The 24470-nt window shown below is 42.7% G+C and overlaps 1 protein-coding gene across 3 annotated transcripts in view; it reads right to left on the bottom strand.

Moving 5' to 3' along the window:
* iqsec1b (IQ motif and Sec7 domain ArfGEF 1b) overlaps nucleotides 1-22100 on the bottom strand; it is a 708606-nt gene extending 686506 nt beyond the window's left edge. For 2 of the 3 annotated variants that reach the window (XM_068051799.1, XM_068051805.1), the window contains exon 1: nucleotides 21673-22099. In XM_068051799.1, coding sequence (XP_067907900.1) covers nucleotides 21673-21926 — 254 coding nt within the window. In that variant the 5' untranslated portion in view covers nucleotides 21927-22099. Of the gene's footprint in view, nucleotides 1-21672 lie in introns of all 3 variants that reach the window. The other variant, XM_068051803.1, reaches the window with a different exon arrangement.
* Between the last annotated feature and the right edge of the window lie 2370 nt (nucleotides 22101-24470).

Below are 24470 nucleotides of genomic sequence, written 5' to 3'. Positions count from 1 at the left end.
AGTTTGCTGATTATTCAAATGCAGTAGGATTTAGGACTTCAAATAAATAAATTGCAGACTGATATTGATACATTGAGGGAAACTGACTACGATGTAGCAGATAATAATGCAGCATGAGATTGCAGAAATTCCAGGAGAGCTGTATACCATGAAAGGTTACCCCTTGAGGTTGCAGAACAGTAAGGACCAGGGCTTGGGCAGAGGAAATCATAGTTCAAACACTGAAGGGCCATGACATGTCAAGAGGCCATTAGGGGAGTAGCATTATAATCATCACAATTAAATGTAAAACCAGAAATACAATACTTGCCTTATGCATGAACTTAGTTCAGTTGTATTTAAGTACTGCATCCAATTCTGGTTTCATTATATAGTGGAGGATTTTGAGGTTTTGGACAAAGTCCAGGAGGGCCTCCATAATAGCTGTCAGGATATGCTTAAGGAACTGGCACTCTCTCTTCTTCCACACTCCACCCCCCACCACCACAAAAAGAAATGTAGACTTCCAAAAGGTATTATTGGTGAGGGATAAATTATGTTTGGGTGAATACTTTAAGCAATTTAAGGAAAGAGGGTTTGAGGGGCCATGAGCACAGAATACAACAGCCTGGAGTTTGGTTAGAAGACTGGAAGTATGCCTTTTCAGAAAGTAATAGAGTGCCAGAACATACAGCAAGTATAGATTTGCTGTAGGCCTTCAAAGGGATAAAGGGATTGGAGTGAGTTCTCATAAGATGGGAAGTAGGAGATACCAATATCAGTCACTAGAGTTTCCTGGAACTTGGTAGATTGCTTTTGAAGTTTAAAAGCATTTCCCAGAGTTTTCTTTGGAGTAGTTCTTCCTCCACCAAGAGATTGCCTGACTTTGGGGATGAGAGAAGGTAGGACTGCATTGTTAGCATATATAGGCTGCATCATGTCTTGATGTGACAGACTAGATGAACCTGGAGCTTGCACGAGCCTGTACCAGTAATTGAGCCAGTGACCCTGGCATTATGAGCACCATGGGTCCAACCAAGCCAATTGTCTTTTCTAGTCTTTTTTCACATTTGTTCTGACACTTTACAGAACAGGAGCCATGGATTTAAGCAACTGGCAGTTCATTGAAATTTCTCCTCAGCAATTAGCCTCTAATTGATTCTGGTCCTGAATGAGACCACTTCTCCACAGGAAGTTGACTACTAGACTAGTAATCTAGAGGCCTGGATTAATGCTCCAGAGATATGAGCTCACCACGACAGCTGGCCTACACGTGACTACAAACCCACAGCAATATGGTTGTCTCTTAACTCCCTATTATTCGGTTGTATCAAACTACTACAGGAAAAGTTGAAAGATAAAACTGATCACCTGGCATCAACCTAGGCACTAGAAATTACAAAAGGAACACCCTGCCCAGTCAAAACTGCAAAGTCCCCCCCACTAACATCTGGGAACTTGTGCCAAACTTGGAAGAGCTGTTGTTCCACAGACTAGTCAAGCAACAGCCTGACAGTCACACTCTGAATCATACCTTACAACCAATATCCCAGACTCCTCCATCACCATCCCTGGGTATGTCCTGTCCGATGCACAGTGGTATACAAATCAGGAGGGAGTGGCCCCGAGTCCTCAACCTTGATTCCAGACCCCATGAAGTCTCACGGCAAGGAATCCTCCTGCTGATTAGCAACTACTGCCCTCGAACAGCTGATGAATCAGTGCTCCTGCATGTTGCGCACCACGTGGAAGAAGCACTAACGATGGCAAAGGACAGAATTTGTGGTTGGGGACTTCAATGCCCAAAGAGTGGTTCGGCAGCACCACTACTGACCAGGTTCTGAAGGACTTTTCTGCCAGACTGGGCCAGTGGCAGGTGGAGAGAACAAGACGTCAAAATCTACTTGACCTCTGCCTCAATCTACTTGTCGCAGATGCATCTGTCCATGACAGTATTGGTAGGAGTCACCTCCACACAGCCCTTGTGGAGACCAAATATTGTCTTTGATTCAAGGATGACCTCCAAACCATGCTAAATGGGATAAATTCAGAACAAATCTAGCAGCTCAAAACTGGGCATCAATGAGGCGCTGTGGGCCATAAAATACAGAATTATATTCAACCACAATCTGTAACTTCATGGCATGGCTTATCCTTCACTCTACCATTACCAACAAGCCAGAGGAACAAACCCTGGTTCAATGGGTTATGGGCACTCTACCTGAATGCACGCAACATTCGCAACAAGGTAGATGAAGAAACTGATAAAGGGGGAATAGAATATGAATTTTGGTTAGCAAAAAATATAAAAATGGATTGTAAAAGCTTCTATAGGTATGTAAAAAGGAAACATTTGACTAAGACAAATGGGGGTCCATAACAGGCAGTGTCAGGAGACTTTATAAATGAGGAATCGAGAAATGGCAGAGAAGCTAAATGATTTCTTTGTGGCTGTCTTCACTGAGCAACATACAAGAAATCTCCCAGAATTAGAGATCCAAGGGATTAGGAAGAAATGAGGAATTGAAGGAAATTAGTTTTAGTAAGAAAGTTATATTGGAGAAATGAATGGGGCTGAAGGCTGATAAGTCCCCAGGACCTGATATTCTACATCCTAGAGTGTTGAAAGAGGTAGCTATGGAGATAGTGGATGCATTGATCATCTTCCAAAATTCTATAGATTCTGGAGCGGTTCCTGCAGATTGGAAGGTTGCAAATGTCACCCCACTATTTAAGGGAGGGAGGGAGAGAAAAAACGGAGTTAGCCTTACATCAGTTGTTGGGAAAATGCTAGAATCTATTCTAAAGGATGTGATAAATGGATCATAATGATCTGATTGGGCATAGTCAACATGGATTTATGAATGGGAAATCATGTTTGACGAACCTGGAGTTTTTTTTTTGAGGATGTTACAAACAGAATTGATAAAGGGGAGTTGGTGGACGTGGTATACTTGGATTTTCAGAAGGCTTTTGATAAAGACCCCCACAGGAGATTGGTTAGCAAAATTAAAGCACATGGGATAGGAGGTAATATTCTTTTCTTTTTTTTCTTTTGGGCCTCCTTATCTCGAGAGACAATGGATACGCGCCTGGAGGTGGTCAGTGGTTTGTGAAGCAGCGCCTGGAGTGGCTATAAAGGCCAATTCTGGAGTGACAGGCTCTTCCACAGGTGCTGCAGAGAAATTTGTTTGTTGGGGCTGTTGCACAGTTGGCTCTCCCCTTTCGCCTCTGTCTTTTTTCCTGCCAACTACTAAGTCTCTTCGACTCGCCACAATTTAGCCCTGTCTTTATGGCTGCCCGCCAGAGGTAATATACTGGCATGGATTAAGGATTGGTTAACAGGAAGAAAGCAGAGAGTAGGAATAAGGTCATTCTCGCATTGACAGGCTGTGACTAGTGGAATACTGCAGGGATCAGTACTTGGGCCCCAGCTGTTCACAAAATATGTCAATGATTTAAGATGTGGGGATCAAATGTAGTATTTCCAAGTTTGTGGATGGCTCAAAACTAGGTGAGAATGTGTGTTGTGAGGAAGATTCAAAGTGGCTTCAAGGGGATTTGGACAGACTTGGCAGATGGAATATAATGCGGAAAAATGTGAGGTTATCCACTTTGATAGGAGGAACAGATGTGCAGAGTATTTCTTAAATGTCAAGAGTCGTGTCAGAAAAACAGCACAAATCAAATATGGCCAATTACTGCCCAATCTATTCTTAACCATCCACAAGGTGACGGAAGAGGTTATTGATAGTGCTATTAAATAGTACTTACTCATCGATGCTCAGTTTGGTTTCCAAAAGGCCCACTTGGCTGCAGATTTCATTACAGATTTGGTCCAGACATAGACAAAGCTGAATTCCAGAGGCGAGGTGAGAGTGGCTGCCCTCAACAAACTACGGCATCAAGGAGCCTTAACAAAATTGACATCAGTGGGAATCAGGGAAAACTCACCACTGGTTACAGTCATATCGAACACAAAAAAGGAAGATAGTTGCAGTTATTTGAGCCAGAACATCGGTGCAGGAATTCTTCAGGTTGATGTCTTAGCTCCAACAGTCTTCAGTTGCTTCAATGATCTTCCCTCCATAAGGTCAGAAGTGAGGATGTTCGCTGATTATTGCAGAGTGTTAAGTACCATTCACGACTCCTCAGATACCTGAAGCATTCCAGTGTCCCCATGCAGACCTGAGCAACATTCAGGTTTGGACTGATAAGTGGAAAGTAACATTCACACCACAGAAGTACCAACCAATGACCGTCTCCAGCAAGAGAATCTAACCATCTTCCCTTGACATTCAACAGCATTACCATCGCTGAATCCTCAGCACCCTGGGGCTTACTAGTGATCACTCACTAAGTCTGTCCAAATCCCTTGAAGCCACTTTGCATCTTCCTCACAACACATATTGCCACCTAGTTTTGAGTTATCCACAAACTTGGAACTTGACTAGCCATATAAAATTGGCTACAAGAGCAGGTAAGAGGCTGGGAATTTTGCAGCGAATAACTCACCTTACTCCCCAAAGCCTGTCCACCATCTACAAAGCCCAAGTCAGCAGTGTGATGGAATACTCTCCATTTGTCTGGATGAGTGCAGTTCCAATCAAGTGCACCACCACCCAGGACAAAACAGCCTAATTGATCGGCACCCCCATCTACCTGCTTAAATATTCACTCCATCCACCACTGCTACACCGTGACAGCTATGTGTACCATCTACAAGATGCACTGGAGCAACTTGCCAAGGCTTTTTGGATAGCATCTACCAGCACTACAAGAACAAGGGCAGTAGATGCATGGGGACAACACCTGCAAGTTCCTCTCCCAGCCACATGCGATCCTGACTTGGATCTACAATTGCTTGTTCCTAGATTTTGACCCAGCAACAGTGAAGGAACACTCCCCCAGCATTGAGAGTGTACCTACACCACATGGACTGCAGCAGTTCAAGAAGGTGGCTCACCAGCACCCTCAAAAGGAATAAAAAGGATGGGCAATAAATGCTGGCATTGTCAGCATTGCCCACATCCCATAAATGATGTTTTTTTAAATGTACGAGTGGCCTTAACAGAACATTCCAGCTAAACAGCTCCAGTTCTGATCCTAAGCATCACATCCATGCTCCAGATTACAGGCTGTGAGCAACAGCTTTTTTTTTTATAGTTAACATTAAAGTAGTCACCTGGTCCCATTATCTACCCAATCACAGCCAGAAAATCACTCAATGGCTTCTCTTCCTACACCAGTACCTCTGGTGTGCCCCAAGCATCTATCCTTGACCCCCATTTCTCATTTACATGCTGCCTGTGACATCTGAAAGTACAGCATTCCTTTCACATGTACACAGACAACACCCAACTACTTCGCCACCACTGCTCTCAACCCTTCCGCTGTTGCTAAATTTTCCAATATTCAGTACCAGACAAGCAGAAATTTGTTCCAAGTAAATATTGGAAAACTGAAGCCATTGTTTTTTAGTCCCTGTTACAAACTCTGTTCCTTCGCTGCTGACTCCATCCTAACTGGCAGCAATCAGAGACTGAACCAGACTATTCATAACCTTGTGTCACATCTGACCCCCAAGTTGAGCCTCCAACCTCATATTTGTGAAATTACTTGAAACCACCTCTTCCCAACTCTGCAACATCGCCCAACTTAGTCACTGCCTCACTCAGCTCATCTGTTGAAACCCTCATTTCACGCCTGGACTATCCCAACACACCCCTGGCTGGCCTCCCACATGCTACCCTCCGTAAACCTGTCCTCCAAAACTTGGCTGGCCATCTCCTGACTCATACGAAGTCCTATTCACCCATCTCTGTACTCCCTGACCAACATTTGCACCCCATCAAGCAACGTCTTGTTTTCAAAACCCTCTATGGCCTGACCACTCCCATCTCTAAACTTCTCCAGCTCCCCAAACCTCCAAGATACCTGCGCTCATCTAATTCTAGCCTCTTGAACACCAATTTTAACTGCTTTACCATCAGTGGTTGTGCCTTTGGCAGCCTAGGCCCCAAGGTCTGGAATTCCCTCCCTAAACCACTCTCCTCCTTTAAGATGCTCCTTAAAACCTACCTCTTTGATCAAGCTTTCAGCCATCTGTCCAAATATGGCCTTATGTGGGTCAGGGTTATTTTTGCTTTATAATGCTCGTGAAATGCCTTGGAACGTTTTAGGTTAATGACTATGTAAGTTGTAGCTATGCAGTTTTTGTTGTTGTCATTGGGACATTATTCCAAATATAATCACTAAAAATTACAAAAAATCCCTGCACTTAAATTTTATTTCATAGAATGCATTAGAAATCCAAACTCAATTATGTAAATCAAACATCCTTGTTGCAATAATGAACCTGAGCGCCAAAACAACAAGTACATTGATTATTCAAGATCCTATTCATTCTGATGGACAGCAGGGTTGATGGCCATGGACGCATTCCACTATCGATATTATTGGCCTCTTCATCATAAAACCAATTATCTCAATTAATTCCTACAACTGCAGCATCTTGTTTTGATTCTATCAAGTTTCTGAAAGATTTCATTTCTACTCAATGTCATCGTTTCCGAGAAGGCTTCCGAGAGTTCCCACTATGGAACTAAACCATCCCATGACTTGGGTCATTAAAACAAAATAGAAACAAATTCTCACCCATTAAAGCGTGAGGAGATTTAGTAACTCTCATTTTAGAGAGCAGATCGAAAAAAAGGGTGAAGTAAAAGTTGGCTGTATTCTAGAACCCTTAAGTACTCTATACAGTAAGAGATTAGATTTTAACAAGGCTAAATCATTTAAAAATTATATCCAAAAGCTGCAGACGAGATGTAGAAATTCAGCAGAATTATCATTCTAGAAAATATCCTGAGTTTCAAAATCCAATGCAAAACAGACTTTATAATTTAATAAATGACCCATGAGCTCATCATAAAGAAGAAAATTAGCTAATAAAAAAAAACATATGTTAATTCATTTGTGGGACGTGGGCATTACCAGCTAGACCAGCATTTATTACCCATCCCCAACTACCCTTGAGATGAGCTGCCTTCTTGAACCGCTACAGTCTTTGGGGGTGTAGGTACACCCACAGTGCTGTTCAGAAGGAAGCTCCAGGATTTTGACCCAGCAACAGTGAAGGAAAGGTGATATAGTTCCAAGTCAAGATGGTGTGTGGCCTGAAGGGGAAAGCACAGGTGGTGGCGTTCCCATGCATCTGATGCCCTGTCCTTCTAGCTGGTAGAGATTGCAGGTTTGGAAGGTGCTGTCGAAAGAGCCTTGGTGAGTAGCTGCAGTGCATCTTGACGGTACATACTGCTGCCTCTGTGCGTTGGTGAAAGGAGTGAATGTTGAACTTGCTGGATGAGATGCTGATCAAGCGGGCTGCTTTGTGATGGATGGTGTCGGGCTTCTTGAGTGTTGTTGGAGTTGCAACCATCCAGGCAAGTGGAGAGTATTCCATCACACTCCTGATTTGTGCCTTGTAGATGGTGAACAGGCTTTGGGGAGTCAGGAGGAGAGTTACTCGCTGCAGAATTCCTAGCCTTTGACCTGTTCTTGTAGCCAGGGCATTTATATGGCTACTCCAGCTCAGTTTCTGGTCAATGGTAACCCCCAGGATGTTGATAGTAGGGGATTCAGTGATTGTAATGCCACTGAATGTCAAGGGGAGATGGTTAGATTTTCACTTGTTGGAGATGGTCATTGCCTGGCACTTGTGTGGTGCGAATGTTACTCGCCACTTATCAGCCCAAACCTTGACGTTGTCCAGGTCTTGCTGCATTTCTACACGGACTGCTTCAATATTGGAGTCATCGCGAATGGTGTTGAATATTGTGCAGTCATCAGCAAACATCCCCACTTCTGACCTTATGATTGAAGTAAGGTCATTGATGAAGCAGCTGAAGATGGTTGGGCCTAGGAAACTACCCTGAGGAACTCCTCCAGGTGATGCCCTGGAGCTCAGATGATTGACTTCCAACAACCACAACCATCTTCCTTTGCACTACCAGCAGGGAGTTTTCCCCAATTCCCGTTGACTCTAGTTTTGCTAGGGCTCCTTGATGCCATACCCGGTCAAATGCTGCCTTGATGTCAAGGGCAGTCACACTCAACTCACGGTTTAGCTCTTTTGTCCATATTTCAACCAAGGCTGTAATGAAGTCAGGAGTTGTATGGTCCTGCTGGAACCCAAACGGAGAGTCACTGAGCAGGTTATTGCTAAGCAAGTGCCGCTTGATAGCACTATCGACGACACCTTCCATCACTTTACTGATGATAGAGAGCAAACTGATGGGGCAGTAATTGGCTAGGTTGGATTCGTCCCACCTTGTGTACACAGGGCATACCTGGGCAATTTTCCATATTGTTGGTAGATGCCAGTGTTGTAGCTGTACCCGAACAGCTTGGCTAAGGGCGTGTCAAGTTCAGGAGCACAGGTCTTCAGTACAATTGCCGGAATATTGTCAGGACTTATAGCCTTTGCAGTATCCGGTGCCTTCAGTCGTTTCTTGATTTCACATGGAGTGAATCAAATTGGCTGAAGACTGGCATCTGTCATGCTGGGGTCTTCAGGAGGAGGCCGAGGTGGATCATCCTCTAAGCACTTCTGGCTGAATATGTTTGCAAATGCTTCAGCCTTATCTTCTGCACTGAAGTGCTGTTGCACTGATCTGCAACAGGTAGATTGGTGAGGACGAGGTCAAGGAGGTATTTCCCTCACCACCTGCCACATAGAAACATAGAAAATAGAAGCAGGGGTAGGCCATTTGGCCCTTCGAGCCTGCTCCGCCATTCATTATGATCATGGCTGATCATCCAACTCAATAGCCTGTCCCCGCTTTTGCTCCATACCCTTTGATCCCTTTAGACCCAAGAGCTATATCTAACTCCTTCTTGAAAACATTCAATGTTTTGGCCTCAACTGCTTTCTGTGGTAGCAAATTCCACAGATTCACCACTCTCTGGGTGAAGTTTCTCCTCATCTCAGTCCTGAAAGGTTTACCCTGTATCCTTAGACTATGACCTCTAGTTCTGGACTCCCCCTACCATCGGGAACATCCATCCTGCATCTACCCTGTCAAGTCCTGTTAGAATTTTATAGGTTTCTATGAGATCCCCCCCTCACTCTTCTGAACTCCAGTGAATATAATCCTAACTGAGTCAATCTCTCCTCATATGTCAGTCCTGCCATCCCAGGAATCAGTCTGGTAAACCTTCGCTGCACTCCCCCTATAGCAAGAACATCCTTCCTCAGATAAGGAGGCCAAAACTGCACACAATATTCCAGGTGTGGCCTCACCAAGGCCCTGTATAATTGCAGCAAGACATCCCTGTTCTTGTACTCTAATCCTCTCGCTATGAAGGCCAACATACCACTTGCCTTTTTTTAACCGCCTGTTGCACCTGCATGCTTACCTTCAGCGACTGGTGTACAAGAACACCCAGGTCTCGTTGCATATTCCCCTCTCAGTTTATAGCCAGATAATAATCTGCCTTCCTGTTTTTGCTACCAAAGTAGATAACCTCACATTTATCCACATTATACTGCATCTGCCATGCATTAGCCCACTCACTCAACTTGTCCAAATCACCCTGAAGCCTCTCTGCATCCTCCTCACAACTCACCCAGTTTGGTGTCATCTGCAAAGTTGGAGATATTACATTTAGTTCCCTCATCTAAATCATTAATGTATATTGTGAATAGCTGGGGGCCTAGCATTGATCCCTGCGGTACCCCACTAGTCACTGCCTGCCATTCGGAAAAAGACCCGTTTATCCCCACTCTGTTTCCTGTCCGCCAACCAATTTTCTGTCCATCGCCATACACTACCCCCAATCCCATGCGCTTTAATTTTGCACGCTAATCTCCTATGTGGGACTTTGTTGAAAGCCTCCTGAAAATCCAAATAAACCACATACACTGGCTCCCCCTCATCAACTCTATTAGTTACATCCTCGAAGAATTCTAGAAGATTTGTCAAGCATGATTTCCCTTTCATAAATCCATGCTGACACTGTCCGATTCTACCACTGTTCTCCAAGTGCTCTGCTGTAAAATCTTTGATAATGGACACTTGAATTTTCCCCACTACCGACATCAGGATGACTGGTCTATACTTCCCTGCTTTCTCTCTACCTCCCTTTGTAAATAGTGGGGTTACGTTAGCTACCCTCCAATCTGTAGGAAATATTCCAGAGTCTATAGAATCTTGGAAGATGACCACCAATGCATCCACTATTTCTGGGGCCACTTCCTTAAGTACTCTGGGATGCATACCATCAGACCCTAGGGATTTATCGGCCTTCAATCCCATCAATTTCCCCAACACCATTTCTCTACTAATAGGGATTTCTTTCAGTTCCTCTCTCACTAAGCCCCGTGTTCCCCAACATTTCTGGTATGATATTTGTGTCCTCCTTTGTGAAGGCAGAACCAAAGTATGCATTTAGTTTGTGAGCCATTTCTTTATTCCCCCGTTCCTAACTGTAAGGGACCTTCAATCTTTTTCTCTTCACATATCTATAAAAACTGACTGTAAAAGTTTCTATGTTCCCCGCAAGCTGCACCAGACAGGGATAAACAATTGTTGCAGTTCATCCATGCGCTCTTTAAATGTTTGCCATTGCCTTTCCACCGTCATCCCTTTAAGTAACGTTTCCCAATCCATCATGGCCAACTCATGCCTCATACCTTCGTAGTTTCCTTTACTAAGATTCAGGACCCTTGTCTCAGAATCAACTCTCCATCTTGATGAAGAATTTTATCATATTATGGTCGCTTCTCCCCCAAGGGGTCTCGCACAACTAGATTGTCAATTATTCCTCTCTCATTACACAATACCCAGTCTAGGATGGCCTGTTCTCCAGTTGGTTCCTCAGAAAACCATCCCACATACACTCCATGAATTCCTTCTCTGCGGTATTGTGACTAATTTGATTTGCCCAATCTATATGCAGATTAAAGTCACCCATAATTACAAATGTTCCTTTATCGCATGTGTCTCTAATTTCCTGTTTAATGCCATTCCCATCACCACTACAGTTTGGGGGTCTATATACAACCCCCACTAACGTTTTTTGCCCCTTTAGTGTTTCTCAGCTCTACCCATACAGATTCCACATCGTCAGAGCCAATATCTTTCCTTACTATTGCGTTAATTTCCTCTTTAACCAGCAATGCAACTCCACCGCCTTTTGCTTTTTGTCTGTCCTTCCTAAATACTGAATATCCCTGGATGTTCATTTCCCATCCATGATCACCTTGCAGCCATGTCTCCATAATCCCGACTATATCATACCTGTTTACATCTATTTGCACAATTAAGTCATCCACTTTATAGCAAATGCTCTGCGCGTTAAGCCTAAGGCTGGTCTTTTTAAGATTACTTGCCCTCTTCCCAATATTTTTCACTGTCCCTGTTTGATTCTGGCCCTTGATTTCTCTGCCTATCAATTTTCTTATTCCCCTTGTCTTTGATCCCCCCCCACCCCCCTCCTCTGACTCCTTGCAAAGGTTCCCATCCCCCTGCCATTTTAGTTTAAACCCTCCCCAACCACTCTAGACTCAGTCTAACAGCCATCTCCTTTAGGACTGGGCCAGCTCGGTCAGTTGTGGTACTACGGAGCCACTCTTGGTGATGGACATTGAAGTTCCCCACCCAAAGTACATTTTGTGCCCTTGCTACCATTAGTGCTTCTTCCAGTCAGTGTTCAACATGGTTCATCAGTCGAGGGTGGAGCATGGTAGGTGGTAATCAGCAGAAGGTTTCCTTGCCCATATTTGACCTGATGCAATTAGACTTCATGGGATCCGCAGTCAATGTTGAGGACTCCCAGGGTAACTCCCTCCCGACTGTATACCACTGTGCTGCCACCTCTGGTGGGCCTGCCCTGCCGGTGGGACAGGACATACCTAAAGATGGTGATGGTGATGTCTGGGACATCGTAAGGTATGATTCTGTGAGTATACCTATATCAGGCATGTTTCTTGATTTGAAGCATTTCTCTCCCAGAAAAAAAAATGGGGAACAAATTTATGTTTAAGGTTTGTGTTTTAAATGTAAAGCTTACTTATATAAGTTCCAGAAGAGACAGTAACACCAAGTTAAATGTTAGACAAATTTTGATATTCCCCAAAAAGCTGCAAATAACTAACCCAACTCAGCAATGGCTGAACAAGGTCACACCCCTATCCATTGGGAGGTTCTTTGACTTGGACATTAAGAAAAAAAATCCTGCCTTGGGTTGTGAACATGGAGATAGAGACTTGGCAATATGCCCATTAAAAAAACAAGGACAATCTGGCCCGAAGACTGCAAGAAGGTTAGAATGCTGAATAAATAAGTTACTTCAAGGTCAAGCAAGGCAATCCACCAATGTCAAGTCGTACTGATGAGTACGAGCACAACTGTTTGTGTGCTGTGCACAAAAATGTAGATTAATGTTTCATACCTGGAATCTTGTTATCAAGTGTCTTCTCAGTCTGCTTTCAAAAAGACTGAAGCAACTTATGGAGGGCATCAGTGCCCTCATGTCATCAAACTTGCATGTCAAGGGGAATGCATTATTAAATCACTTCAGTTACACCATGATACAAGTAGATACAGGACAGTGAAAGTAAACTCCAGCATGCAAAGTGCTTGTGATGAGGATATTAGAATAGGTGAGGGTTTCATCAGCAGATTTACAAAATGCAGAAGTAGCAGTCTGTGTGAATGGAGGGGGCATGGTGTCGGACGCTCAGCTTGGTCACATAAGAAGCCATGCTTATGACAGTCACTAATATGTCCAATAAAGTTAACTTTGGGATCTGCAAGTACCATAAATGGACCTGGTATTATCGAGATGAGGATTCTCAGGAGCTTTGAGTGGGTCCCAGATTACTGCAGAAAAAGACAATTCAAGGAACAATGGAGTATGCCCTGAAATATGGCATCAGAGAAGAATCTGTGAACTTACAGATTGAGATCAGTACAAAAGGAACATGGGTAGGGTATGAGCACAGAAAGGTCTATGCATAAAATCAACCTGCATTTACAAGTATGACACCAAGCCATAAAAAAAAGGAGATATGTCAGATGATCAAAACTTGGTCAAAGAGGTAGGTTTTAAGCAGCGTCTTAAAGGAAGAAACTAAGGTGGAGCTGCGGAAACGTGTAGGGAAGGTGTTCCAGATCTTGGGGCTGAGGCAACTGAAGGAGTGGCCACCACTGCAGGAGTGATTAAAACCAAGGATGCACAAGAGGGCAGAATTAGAATAGAGCAGTGCAGATATGAGTGTTGTCGTGCTAGAGGAGAATACAGAATTAGGGAGCAGGTAACCATGGAGGGATTTGAAAACAAGAATGAGAATTTTAAAAATCAAGACATTGCTTGACTGGGAGGCAACTTTGGTCAGTGAACAAAGGTGGTGATAGGGGAACAGGACTTGGTGGGAGGTAAGACATGGGAAGCAGAGTTTTGGATGACTTCAAGTTTACGAAGGGTAGAATGAGAGAGGCCAGCCAAGAATTCATTGGAATCGCCAAGTCCAGAGGTAAGGAAGGCATGAATGAGGGTTTCAGCAGATGAGCTGAAACATGAGTAAAGTTATGGTGCTAGAAATAGGCAGTCTTAAGTGATGGCATAAATGAGCTTGGAAGCTCATCTCAGGGTCAAATGTGACACCAAGGTTGCAAACAGACTGGTTTAATCTCACTGTTGCCAAGGAGAGAGATGGAATCAGTAGCTCGGCAACAGAGTTTGGAGCAGAGTCCAAAAACAATGGCTTCATTCTTCCTGATATTTAATTGGAAGATACTTCTGCTCATCTGACATCCAGTACTGAATAATACTGATAATTTAAAAGTGAAGGAGTTGACAGAAGTAGTGGTGTGAAAATTAAGGCTGTGATTTTGGCTGATGTCACCAATGGGCAGCAAGTAGATGAGAAATAGGAGAGGGACAAGGATAGATCCTTGGGTGACACCAGAGCTAACAGTATGGGAGCAAGAGGAGAAGCCATTGCAAGTGATTCTCTGACTACGATTAAATAGCCAAGAATGGAACCGGGTAAGAGCAGTCCCACCCAGCCGGACAACAGTGGAGAGGCATTGGAGGAGGATGGTGTGATGAACCGTGTCAAAGGTTGCAGACAGGTAGAGGAGGATGATGAAGGAAAGTTCATCTTTGTCACAGACATAAAAGGAGGTCATGTGACTGATAGCTGTTTCAGTACTGTGGCAGGGGCAGAAAGAGGGATTCAAACCTGGAGTTCTGGGAAAGATGGGAACTGATTGAGAAGATGACAACACATTCAAGGACTAAGGAAAGGGAGGTTGGAGTTGGGACAGTAGTTCACAAGGGCAGTGAGATCAAGGGTTGCGGGGGGCGGTGGGGGGAAAACACCGCACAAACACCATGGTGAGCTTCATAAAAATTCATTAGAGACCCAACACGTGACCTGAATTTCGTTCCTTAAAAGTCATCAAGCCTTAATTAGTTCTTGACCAGATAAGGTTCCAAAGAAATAAAAAGATGGAGACCGAAAGGGAGCATATACTAGAAAACCTAAGTTTGCTAGAAGCAAAGTTAAAAAATGAAAAAAAAAAGCTAGACTGACAAGAACAATCCAAGCATGAATTAGTATCAGAAATAAAATTAGCTGCAACCATTTTTCCACATCCAGGATGAAATCACTACAACCCCAAATAACCAAAACGTAGCACTTACTAATAGTATTCTTGGCGTAGCTAAATGTTACAATGGTGGTCCACAGAGACTGGGGAAAGGATGCAAGATTAAAGAGACACTGAACAGCAACCGAGAAAAAAAAAATTGCAGAGTTATGATTGTGAAGTAGGGAAAAAGAAAAATGAGGATAAGAGATTAGAGTGTGCAAGCAGGTTCACAGAACTGGAACAAAACCATGAAGGGACTGCAATCAAGGACAAAAACTTCAAAAATATTCAGTTTTTAGAAGTTATTCAGATTAGACCAAGTCTATGTAAAAAAAGTTCTTCAACACAAATACAAGGAAAACAGGTGTTCCAAATCTCGTCCTCATTTCTATATTCATGAACCTTTGAAACCCATTTCCTAAGATATCAACTCATCCCAAATTTAACAGGATTAAAGTACCAATTTCCTTTAACTACTTATGAACAAGTAATTTTTCTAGATTCATTTTAGAGGCCTATAAAAGTTTCATATATACTAATTCAAGTTCTTGAAGTATTGCAACATGTCCAAAGTTTTAGTCTTGTAGCTGAAGTTGTCTCCCAACACATGTCCAACCAAGGAAGTTTCCTCAAAAAAATCTGCATCTAAGTTCTGGGAATGAGAGAATTCCACAGCACTATCTTTGTTTGTACAATTGCAGAGCAGAGACTATATGGGCCACTTCTTCTGCCACTTCCAAAGATGAGCAACAATGATAATTTGAGCTTGTACAAGATGGGCTGACAGTAACAGCTGAATGTTTACAAATGAAATTACACAAAAGCAAAGCACAAGAAACTAGCAATAATATTCACTTACTACAGGATCCGTTTCAAAATAGTCTTTAGAAGGTCATCGTTTGCCTGATGAAATGTCAGATGCTAAAGACTTCCATGGAATCTCTCTAGATTCACCTCCATTAAAACCAGTCAAACTAGTCAGACTGCTGTCCAGATAGTTATGCTTTTCGTTTGAGCAAGAGGCAGGTTTTGATTTTTTATTTAAATCGTTCGGGGGATGTGGGCATCACTGGCTATACCAGCATTTATTGCCCATCCCTAATTGCCCATGAGAAGGTGGTGGTAGTAGTGAGCTGCCTTCTTCAGCTGCTGCAGTCCTTGGGGTGTAGGTACACCCACAGTGCTGTTAGGAAGGAAGTTCCAGGATTTTAATCCAGCGACAGTGAAGGAACAGTGATATAGTCAGGATGGTGTGTGGCTTGGAGGGGAATTTGCAGGTTGAGGCAATCCCATGAATCTGCTGCCCTTGTCCTTCTAGGTGGTACAGGTCATGGGTTTGGAATGTGCTGTCAAAAGGAGCCTTGGTGAGTTGCTGCAGTGCATGTTGCAGATGTACAGTGGCAGAGGGAGTACCAATCAAGGGGGCTGCTTTATCCTGGATGGTGTCGAGCTTCGAGTGTTGTTGGAGCTGCACCCAACCAGACAAGGGGAGAGTATTCCATCACACTCCTGACTTGTGCTTTGCAGATGGTCGACAAACATTGGGGAGTCAAGAGGCGAGTTACTTGCTGCAGAATTTCCAGCCTCTGACCTGCACCTCTTGGAGCCATAGCATGTTGATAGTAGGGGTTTCAGGATGGTAATGCCATTGAGCATCAAGAGGAGATGGTTAGATTCTCTTGTTTGAGATGGTCATTGCCTGGTACTTGTGTGGCGCTAATGTTACTTGCCATTTATCAGCCCAAGCTTAGATGTCGTCCGGGTCTTGCTGCATCTGGCCATGGGCTGCTTCAGTACGAGGAGTCACGAATGGTGCTAAACATTTGTACAATCAGCGAACTTCCCCATTTGTGACCTTATGATGGAGGGAAGGTCATTGATGAAGCAGCTGAAGATGGTTGGACATAGGACACTACTCTGAGGAACTCCTGCAGTAGTGTCCTGGGTCTGAGATGATTAACCCCCAACAACCACACCCATCTTCCTTTGTGCTAGGATTCACTTTCAATAGTCAGAGTATTAATCATTTAAACCAAAAAGAGAAGTAATCCCTTAAATGTCTGTTGAATTGTTTGCCCTCAATACCAGTCTGTGAGAAACTATTTAGAATGCCTCATGAATCAACAGGTCCACATTCAATAACACAAACTCAATGCACTGGACAACTAAATAAAACTTTTGGTCAGTTAGCAACACCAGAATAATGGCTGCCTGAGTTCCTATGAAACTAAATGCTATCTCATGTATTGATTAGTTTCCCCCAACAAATGCAGAAGAATTTATGTCCCAAGTTAGACATATGCAAGAAAATACAACGGAGAAATAGTCTTGGTTGAAATTTGCTTCTCAGTTGTACATCATTCCTTCAATTAAAAGATGCTCACTCTTGTGAAATGTATGGAATTTCTCACGTCCATACCACTGCCAAAAGCGCTCGATGTTGGCATATCTAATCTCAGCAGATGTTAGAGCTTTGGATGCGAATGCTATTGGCTTTCCTTGTCCCAGTCCTTCTGTGCAGAGTGATCATTGTCCACTAGAACAGATCTACAGCACAAGCAAGACTTAGCAGTTACTCAAGGCTTCAGAGTTGCAATCTCACTCTGAAAAACAAGCCAGGAAGAGAACTAGTGGATACCCTATCTATCTCAGTTGTAACAAGAGAAACAGGAGATAAAAGATCTAAGTGTAAAGATACATTGCCTAGTAAACATGACACCACCAAAATTGAGTCAATTAAGAGATGAGAAGAGTAAAAGAGTTACAGATGCTCTCTCAGCAGGTGATTCAGGGATGGCCTGATAAGATGCAGTAAACACAACCAGCAATACAGCTGTATTAGTCAGAAATGACATCTCACTATAAGATGGTGTTCTGCTAGCCAGATCCAGAATCATCATACCCAAAATGATGCAGAGACTTCTCCAGAAGACACATGAAAAGCACATAGGAATAGGGAAAAGAATAAGCTTAGAGCCAGATTAACTATGTATTGGATAGGCATCTACAAAGACATTCAAAGAATAGCACCTACATGGGAGTATATGCCAGAAGCATTGAAATGCACAGCCAAAAAGGAGATGGTACGTGTGGTATCACCCAGACCATGGCATACTGTGGGAGCCGACTTATTCACGCACAATCAAGAATGATATTTTATAGTAGCAGGCTTTTATTCAAAGTTGCTACGCATCAGAAAAGCTAACAGATTTGAGAGCAACAATCACCACAGCAGGACAAGTCCAGTTTGCTGAGCAAGGGATTCCAGAAAAGGGCGATGTGATAACAGAACCCAATTCACCTCCAGAGAGTTTGAGTTTGCTGAACAGTACGGATTCAACATCATAACCTCATCATCACATTACCCAAGGGGACTCTATTTTATAGAAAGATGCATCCAGATGGTCAAGACAATCCTCAAAATGCAGAGGGACAAAGGAAGACCCAAACCTTGCCTTGTCACTCCCAGCTACACCCCTCAAGAGCAACATGAAAATCACCTGCAGAGTTACTGAATGGCAGAAAAAATACAAGACAACTCTGCCAAGCAAGATACTTCCTCGTGGTCATTTGGAAGATGCAAGACAACAATTTACTGGTGTACACGTAGAATGAAGTCAGCACATCAAATCATTGCCCGAGTTGTTGAGGGGACAAGTTGTGCATGTACAGGACACAATCCTGAAAACCTGGAACCTAGCAAAAGTTGTTGTTAAAGCTGAGACTCTAAGGTCATACATACATCGAGATTGAAATGTGTAAGCAGATGAGAAGGAACCGAGTCCATATTCGGCCAACCCCAGAAATGATAAAACAGAGATCAACAACACCACCAACCAAGTGACACAATAACATTAAGCACAACTTCTACAACACCAGGAGCAACAGGCACAATACTGCTAGTACAGCGCACCAACTTATTGCAGAGGGATGACGACAACAAAATCCACGAGATGGAGACACATCTTACCACTGGAACGATAATCGTAAACAATGCTTTGAAAGAAAATGGCCATAGAAAAGTTAAGGTGTTCAGGACTTCAAGTTTAATTGTAAAAGTTGATTGGAAAAAATTAGGCTGATAGTAAAAGGCAAAGGCATTGAAATTTTATTTAAAAAGATGGATGTTATGTTATCCCAAAATGATGTAGGATCTATGTTGTTCATGCACGTGCAAACCCTAATAACCACATCAACCATTATTGCACACATTCCATCATTCTGCCACGTGTGGAGATGTGTAAAAAAAAAACTAACTCCAGTGTGTTAAAAAGTCTGATTATTTCAGAGCTCTGGGAACCACAAGGTATAACTAAAATGAGGGTATACATGAAGGACACAGGTAAAGGCAAATCATGCAGAAGTCATGATAAATCTTGATCAGAGGACCTCATGTAATTGTTAGTAAATTGTTGGATATGTATTGATCATTATGCGTTTCGAGCCAGAAGGAATTGGAGGGGGAAAATGGATAGCCCAGGTGAGTTAAAATAATGAAAGGCCACAGACCTGAAATGTTAACCTTCTCTCCCCAGAGATGCAGCCAGACGTAGATATTTCCAGCATTTTGTTTTTATTTCAGATTTCCAGCTTCTGCAGTATTCTACTTTCGCGATCTGATTAAAAGAGCTAGCTTCTTGGGACAAATGGGATTTTTTTGTGGAGGGGAAAGAGACCATGTTATTCTATTTACAAAAGTTGCTGTATAATCTAATTGAATATTTCCATCATCGACTCCATTTTCCATTGCATACTGAACAGTCGGAAAATGTACATTTAAAACTACACACGAGCTCCTTTCCTTCAAAATGTGGGCACTTAGAGGGGTTTACCCACCACAATGGTTCATCTTGATGGCTCAGACCTAATGGTGGAAGCTTATAAGGATGTATAAACACTGCTGACGACGCCATCTTCAATCTTAAAGCTGTTAGAAACATGGCACCGCCCCTCCTCGTGCTCGGCGGCACCACGCATGCGCGCCGCTACATCTTCCCGCCTCCTGCCCCAGGGTGGGAAGGAGCAACTCTGTGGCAGTGCAGAAATCAGTGCTCGCACTCTCGCGACTCAAGATCAAATCAGGGTGACATTAATGATCAGGAAAAATAAAAAGCAACACCACAAAAAAAGTGAACTACTAACGTCAGTTAATTTAAATCCAACCAATATCAAATCACAGGAAAAAAATGGCATTGTAATCCAACACCACGGCAAACAAGTAATACAATGCATTCAGCCTTCGCTGATAGCATATTAAAGCTACAACCTTTGCCGCAGGGCTTTGCTATTTTTTTGTTTTAAATTGAACGTGCCATTGGCTGTACTGTGAAATTCTGAATCATAACTATTTGATGTACATATTGGTGCTTTTAATAAAAATGTTTGCTTCAACTTGTACTCATTATGAATGGCATTTTCCCTACCGTCATGTATCGATCTCGCTCACTGTTTACACGTTCAGGTTCCCATTTTGGGACCTTTCAGTTTCTACGTGGTCGGTTGATAGGTAACGGTGCTCGAGTTAAAATTTCCCCTTTAAAAAAATTCTTCAGGGTCACTTTATCTAAAGCAATACAAGAACGTTAAAAGGGAAAAGGTGTCATTGGAAAAGATTGTAAAACTTCCTGTTTGGAATATTTTAACTCAAGAATACAGTCTTGGTGTGTTTAAAACGGTAGTGACAGAATACAAGTTATTCCACAGTAAATCTTGAGCAGTTATGAGGACACCAAGTTATTTTATTCGTCTAATCACAAGCGTAAATCAATCGAGTTATTTACATTACTGAAATACACAAACGTCAAAATTATTTGAAATAAATATACAGGGAAATCCTCAAAACCCGAACGTTTAAAAGTATCGGGAAAGTCAAGGCCGTTGTTCCATTTCTGGGAGTTTAGGTGCTAAATATATCATGGATTACGGATTAAGCAAATCGCCTTATCAGAATGCCAAAATACCACAGATGTTGACGGATATCGCAATGGTTTCACTGAAGCAGCATTTCACTTCACTTCTGACAACATGCAGTACGCTCCCAGAAAGACCTCCTAGCGCTTGAATAAAAATCATTCCATTTTTGAAATGCTTCATAAATGGTTGGTATCTTACAACTTTAACAGAAACTACATTCGTTCGATTTATCGTCTGGTCGCATATAAAATTCATTTGAATACCCCACCACGTTTAGCTAAAACACCCAAGGTACGAAACGCCAGACATTTAATATTCTGAATGAAGTTATTTTCTCTTTAGTCTCACGTTAGGGTAGTTGGCAGAGCAGAACAGATGTTCCTTTAACGTTAGGTTAACTAGAATTTTGACTTGTTTGAGGAAATACGACGCTTTTTAATTCAAAAACTCTTCATCACAATATATACTTCAATTGACATCCACAAACTCAAAACTATGCTGATCGCCATTATCTTATTTTAAAAAGTTTGCCTAGCAGCAATGATTAAATCGCCAGATCAGTATTACTATTGCGCTTGATACACCGTTAAATGAATGAAAGCAGCAACCCCGTAACAAAATGCAGTAGCTTCACTTTCTGCAGCTGCTTCCGAAAAGACAATTAAAGTCGAGAGCAATGGTCAGTGATGTGATTACTCAATTCCTGGAACCACTGGAAATACACTAAAATTACCCGTACTATAAAAGTCTTAAGAAAAAAAGGCTCAATTTTCCACTGAGACTTGGGTACAGATATCCCTCGTTTATCCGAGTGTCTTATATCTGTTCCCATACAACTTGAATCTACGTCCCTCCTTATTTGCTCTATATCCACTTTGGAATAAAAATGCATTTTGTTTTTTGCTATTTGTGGCATACTGGTGAAACCCTACATTTTACAGACTCGATAATAACGCTTGCTATTCCTACAAGATGCCTACACTTCAGATTTACCTCTTGTGTCCGTAAGCAGCCCGTTAAAATGCGCAAAATGCAATTTTAGCCCGGAATAACGGTCAACACTTGGCAAATATAATTATATCGGATACAGAATCCGGTATAGACTATCAGCACATCTTACTTTTCCTGCTTTAAGTCCTCTTTAATTGATGCTAGGGGAGTATAGTTGCTGCTCTGCAAACGGCAAGTAGCCAGATGCCGCTGGTGCTCCTCTTTGAGAGAGGCGTTCTCCCTCCACAGCTCGGCCACTTGCTGCTCCAGCTCCTCGATGCGCTTCTTCTGGTTTTCCAGCAACTCTTGCTGGGTCTCGATTATTTTATTTAGCTCTTTTAGATATTCCACGGCTCGGTTAGGGTTCTCCGCCGCGCCTTCCATGGCGAATAAATGCTGTGCATAAGTCCGTTGTGTCCGCGGGAGAATAAATCAGAACCTTTCTTTAATACTAAGATAAACGCAAATCGCCTTTTCCCAACTGCTTTCCGCCATTGTTTGTTTTGCACTGGGTAAATGAGTGAGCGGGTGGCTAGAGATTTGGCCACAGCCGCATGCCGTCCAGCTGAGCTCAATGTTCATCACACGTACCGCCTCAACGTGCCTTTCACCAGCTAGCTACACTTAATTGAGGGAACTACATTTAAAAGGGCAATTTCCCAGTCTCATTTCGTACCTTTCAATCTAGGTCTTGCACAATCTCTTTAAGGTAAAATGTCAAAAGAAGCCATTAGGGATTGACTAGAGCAAGCTGAGCCAAACTTCAGCTTTGAATTATAACTCTTAGTGGGTCCCACCAAATAATGTAGTTGGGGTAAAGAACATAACTAGTTAGCCAAGACAGTTGTGATTAATGAAATTGCACTGTCAGAATTTCTGCAAGCTGTAGTTTAAAATAATAACTTTGCAAACTTCCTAGTGCAGCCTGTTGAATCATTTGACAACTCAGTTTAACAAAATACTACACAAAACCCATAACTGCAACGAAGGTTCATCAGACTTGTTCCCGGGATGGTGGGACTGTCCTATGAAGAGAGATTGGGAAAACTGGGACTGTATTCTCTAGAGTTTCGAAGAATGAGAGGTGATCTCATTGAAACCTATAAAATACTTAAAGGGATGGACAGGGTAGATGCAGCTAAGGTGTTTTCCCTGGATGGGGAGTCTGGATCCAGGGGACACAATTTCAAAATAAGGGGAAGCCACTTAGGATAGAGATGAGGAGAAATTTCTTTACTCAGAGGGTGGTGAATCTTTGGAATTCTGTACCCCAGAGGGCTGTGGAAGCTCAGTCATTGAGTATGTTTAAAGCAGAGATTGACAGATTTCTAAATACACATGACATAAGGGGATATGGGGATAGTGCGGGAAAAAGACATTAAAGTGGATGATCAGCCATGATCATATTGAATGGCGGCGCAGGCTCGATGGGCTGAATGGCCTACTCCTGCTCCTATATTCCTATGCGATACATGTTTTACACCAGATGCCCTCTAAAATAGGATGTCTTTGAGTTAAAGATAGACTATAATGTCTTTCATGATTCCAAAATGCTTTACAACCAATTAAGTCATTTTGAAGTTAATTTGCACACAGCAAGATCCCACAAACAGCAAACTGATAAATGATCAGATAATCAGTTTATTAAGGTGTTGGTTGAGGGATTTCTAATGACTAGGCCACAGGGGAGAACTCCCCAGGTTTTCCAATTAGCCTTTTGGGATCTTTTATGCTCAGCTGAGAAGGCAGAAAGAGCCTCAGTTTAACGCCATATCCAAAAAAAAGACACCTCCCAGAGTACAGCACTCCCTCAGTACTGCACTGAAGTGTCAGCCCAGATTTTGTGGTCAAGTCTGTGAAGTAGCACTTGAACCCAAGACTTCCTCACTCAGAGGCATGAGTGCTACCATGGAGAAAAGGCTGACACCAACAGACAGATGAATCTAAATTACTGGTGGTTACAGATTGTAATGCAGCTTTCTGTCTTCTCAGCAAACAATATGGGTGGGGTGGCCACAGAGAATAGAGAGGTAGGATGAAATGATTCTGGCTACAGGGATTCTAATGCCATTCATAACCTTGGCCAAGGCAGTCTCAGTGCAGTCAGCAGGGCAGAAGTCAAAGAAAAGGAACTCAAACGTGAATTGGCACTGCACAAGGAGGCAATGGCACTATTGAGGACCTCGAGAGGAAAGGGAGGCTAGAGGTAACTGCAATACATGTTTTACACCAGATATTTATAAAATACGATGGCCCAGATTTTCCGGCATAGAATGATGGTAAAACTGTCAGCCCATGCCATAATTTTGCTACTGAAACTGTCAGCAACTTCTGGAGTCTGCATGTGCACAGAATAACATGGAAATCCAGAAGTTGCTGTCAGTGATTCTTTCCTTTTCCAGAGGGTGAACTGTTGAGGCACCACTCCCCTCCCCCACCCCTCAGCCACCCCAAGATGACAATTAATGGGAAATCAATTGAATTGATGATAACTTCCACTGTTATGCTGTTAGTCTCACTGTAAAAACCCTTGAAAGTGTTACACCTTGTTTAATGAGGTGTACTGGGGTTTTAACAGCGCACTAACTTCATAATTACTGCTAAACTCCCTGAGAAGCTAATTTAATATTTGTGGAATGTCAAATTTCTGCATAATAATTTAAAAATCCGCTTATTTTTAAAATTGCATGAAGGATATTTGTGCTTTTAAATTTCTGATTTGCGGTGCTTAAATACTTTAATATTATTGGCTGCTTATCTGCTTGCTGATTCACTGCTGCTGCACGCCAAGAGATCACCTTGACTTGGTGCCAGACTCAAACTGCCATCAGGAAAAGGGAAGTCCATGCTACAGAGATTGCACTTTTGAACTACAAGAAAGCCCCCAGCGATTTAACATCCGCAGCACTTAAAGCAGCCAGAAGTACT

Source organism: Heterodontus francisci, chromosome 19 (assembly GCF_036365525.1).
Source record: "Heterodontus francisci isolate sHetFra1 chromosome 19, sHetFra1.hap1, whole genome shotgun sequence".
Classification (NCBI taxonomy): domain Eukaryota; kingdom Metazoa; phylum Chordata; class Chondrichthyes; order Heterodontiformes; family Heterodontidae; genus Heterodontus; species Heterodontus francisci.
Note: the sequence above shows the minus strand (reverse complement) of the source record. Positions and strands in the feature narration are given on the sequence as shown.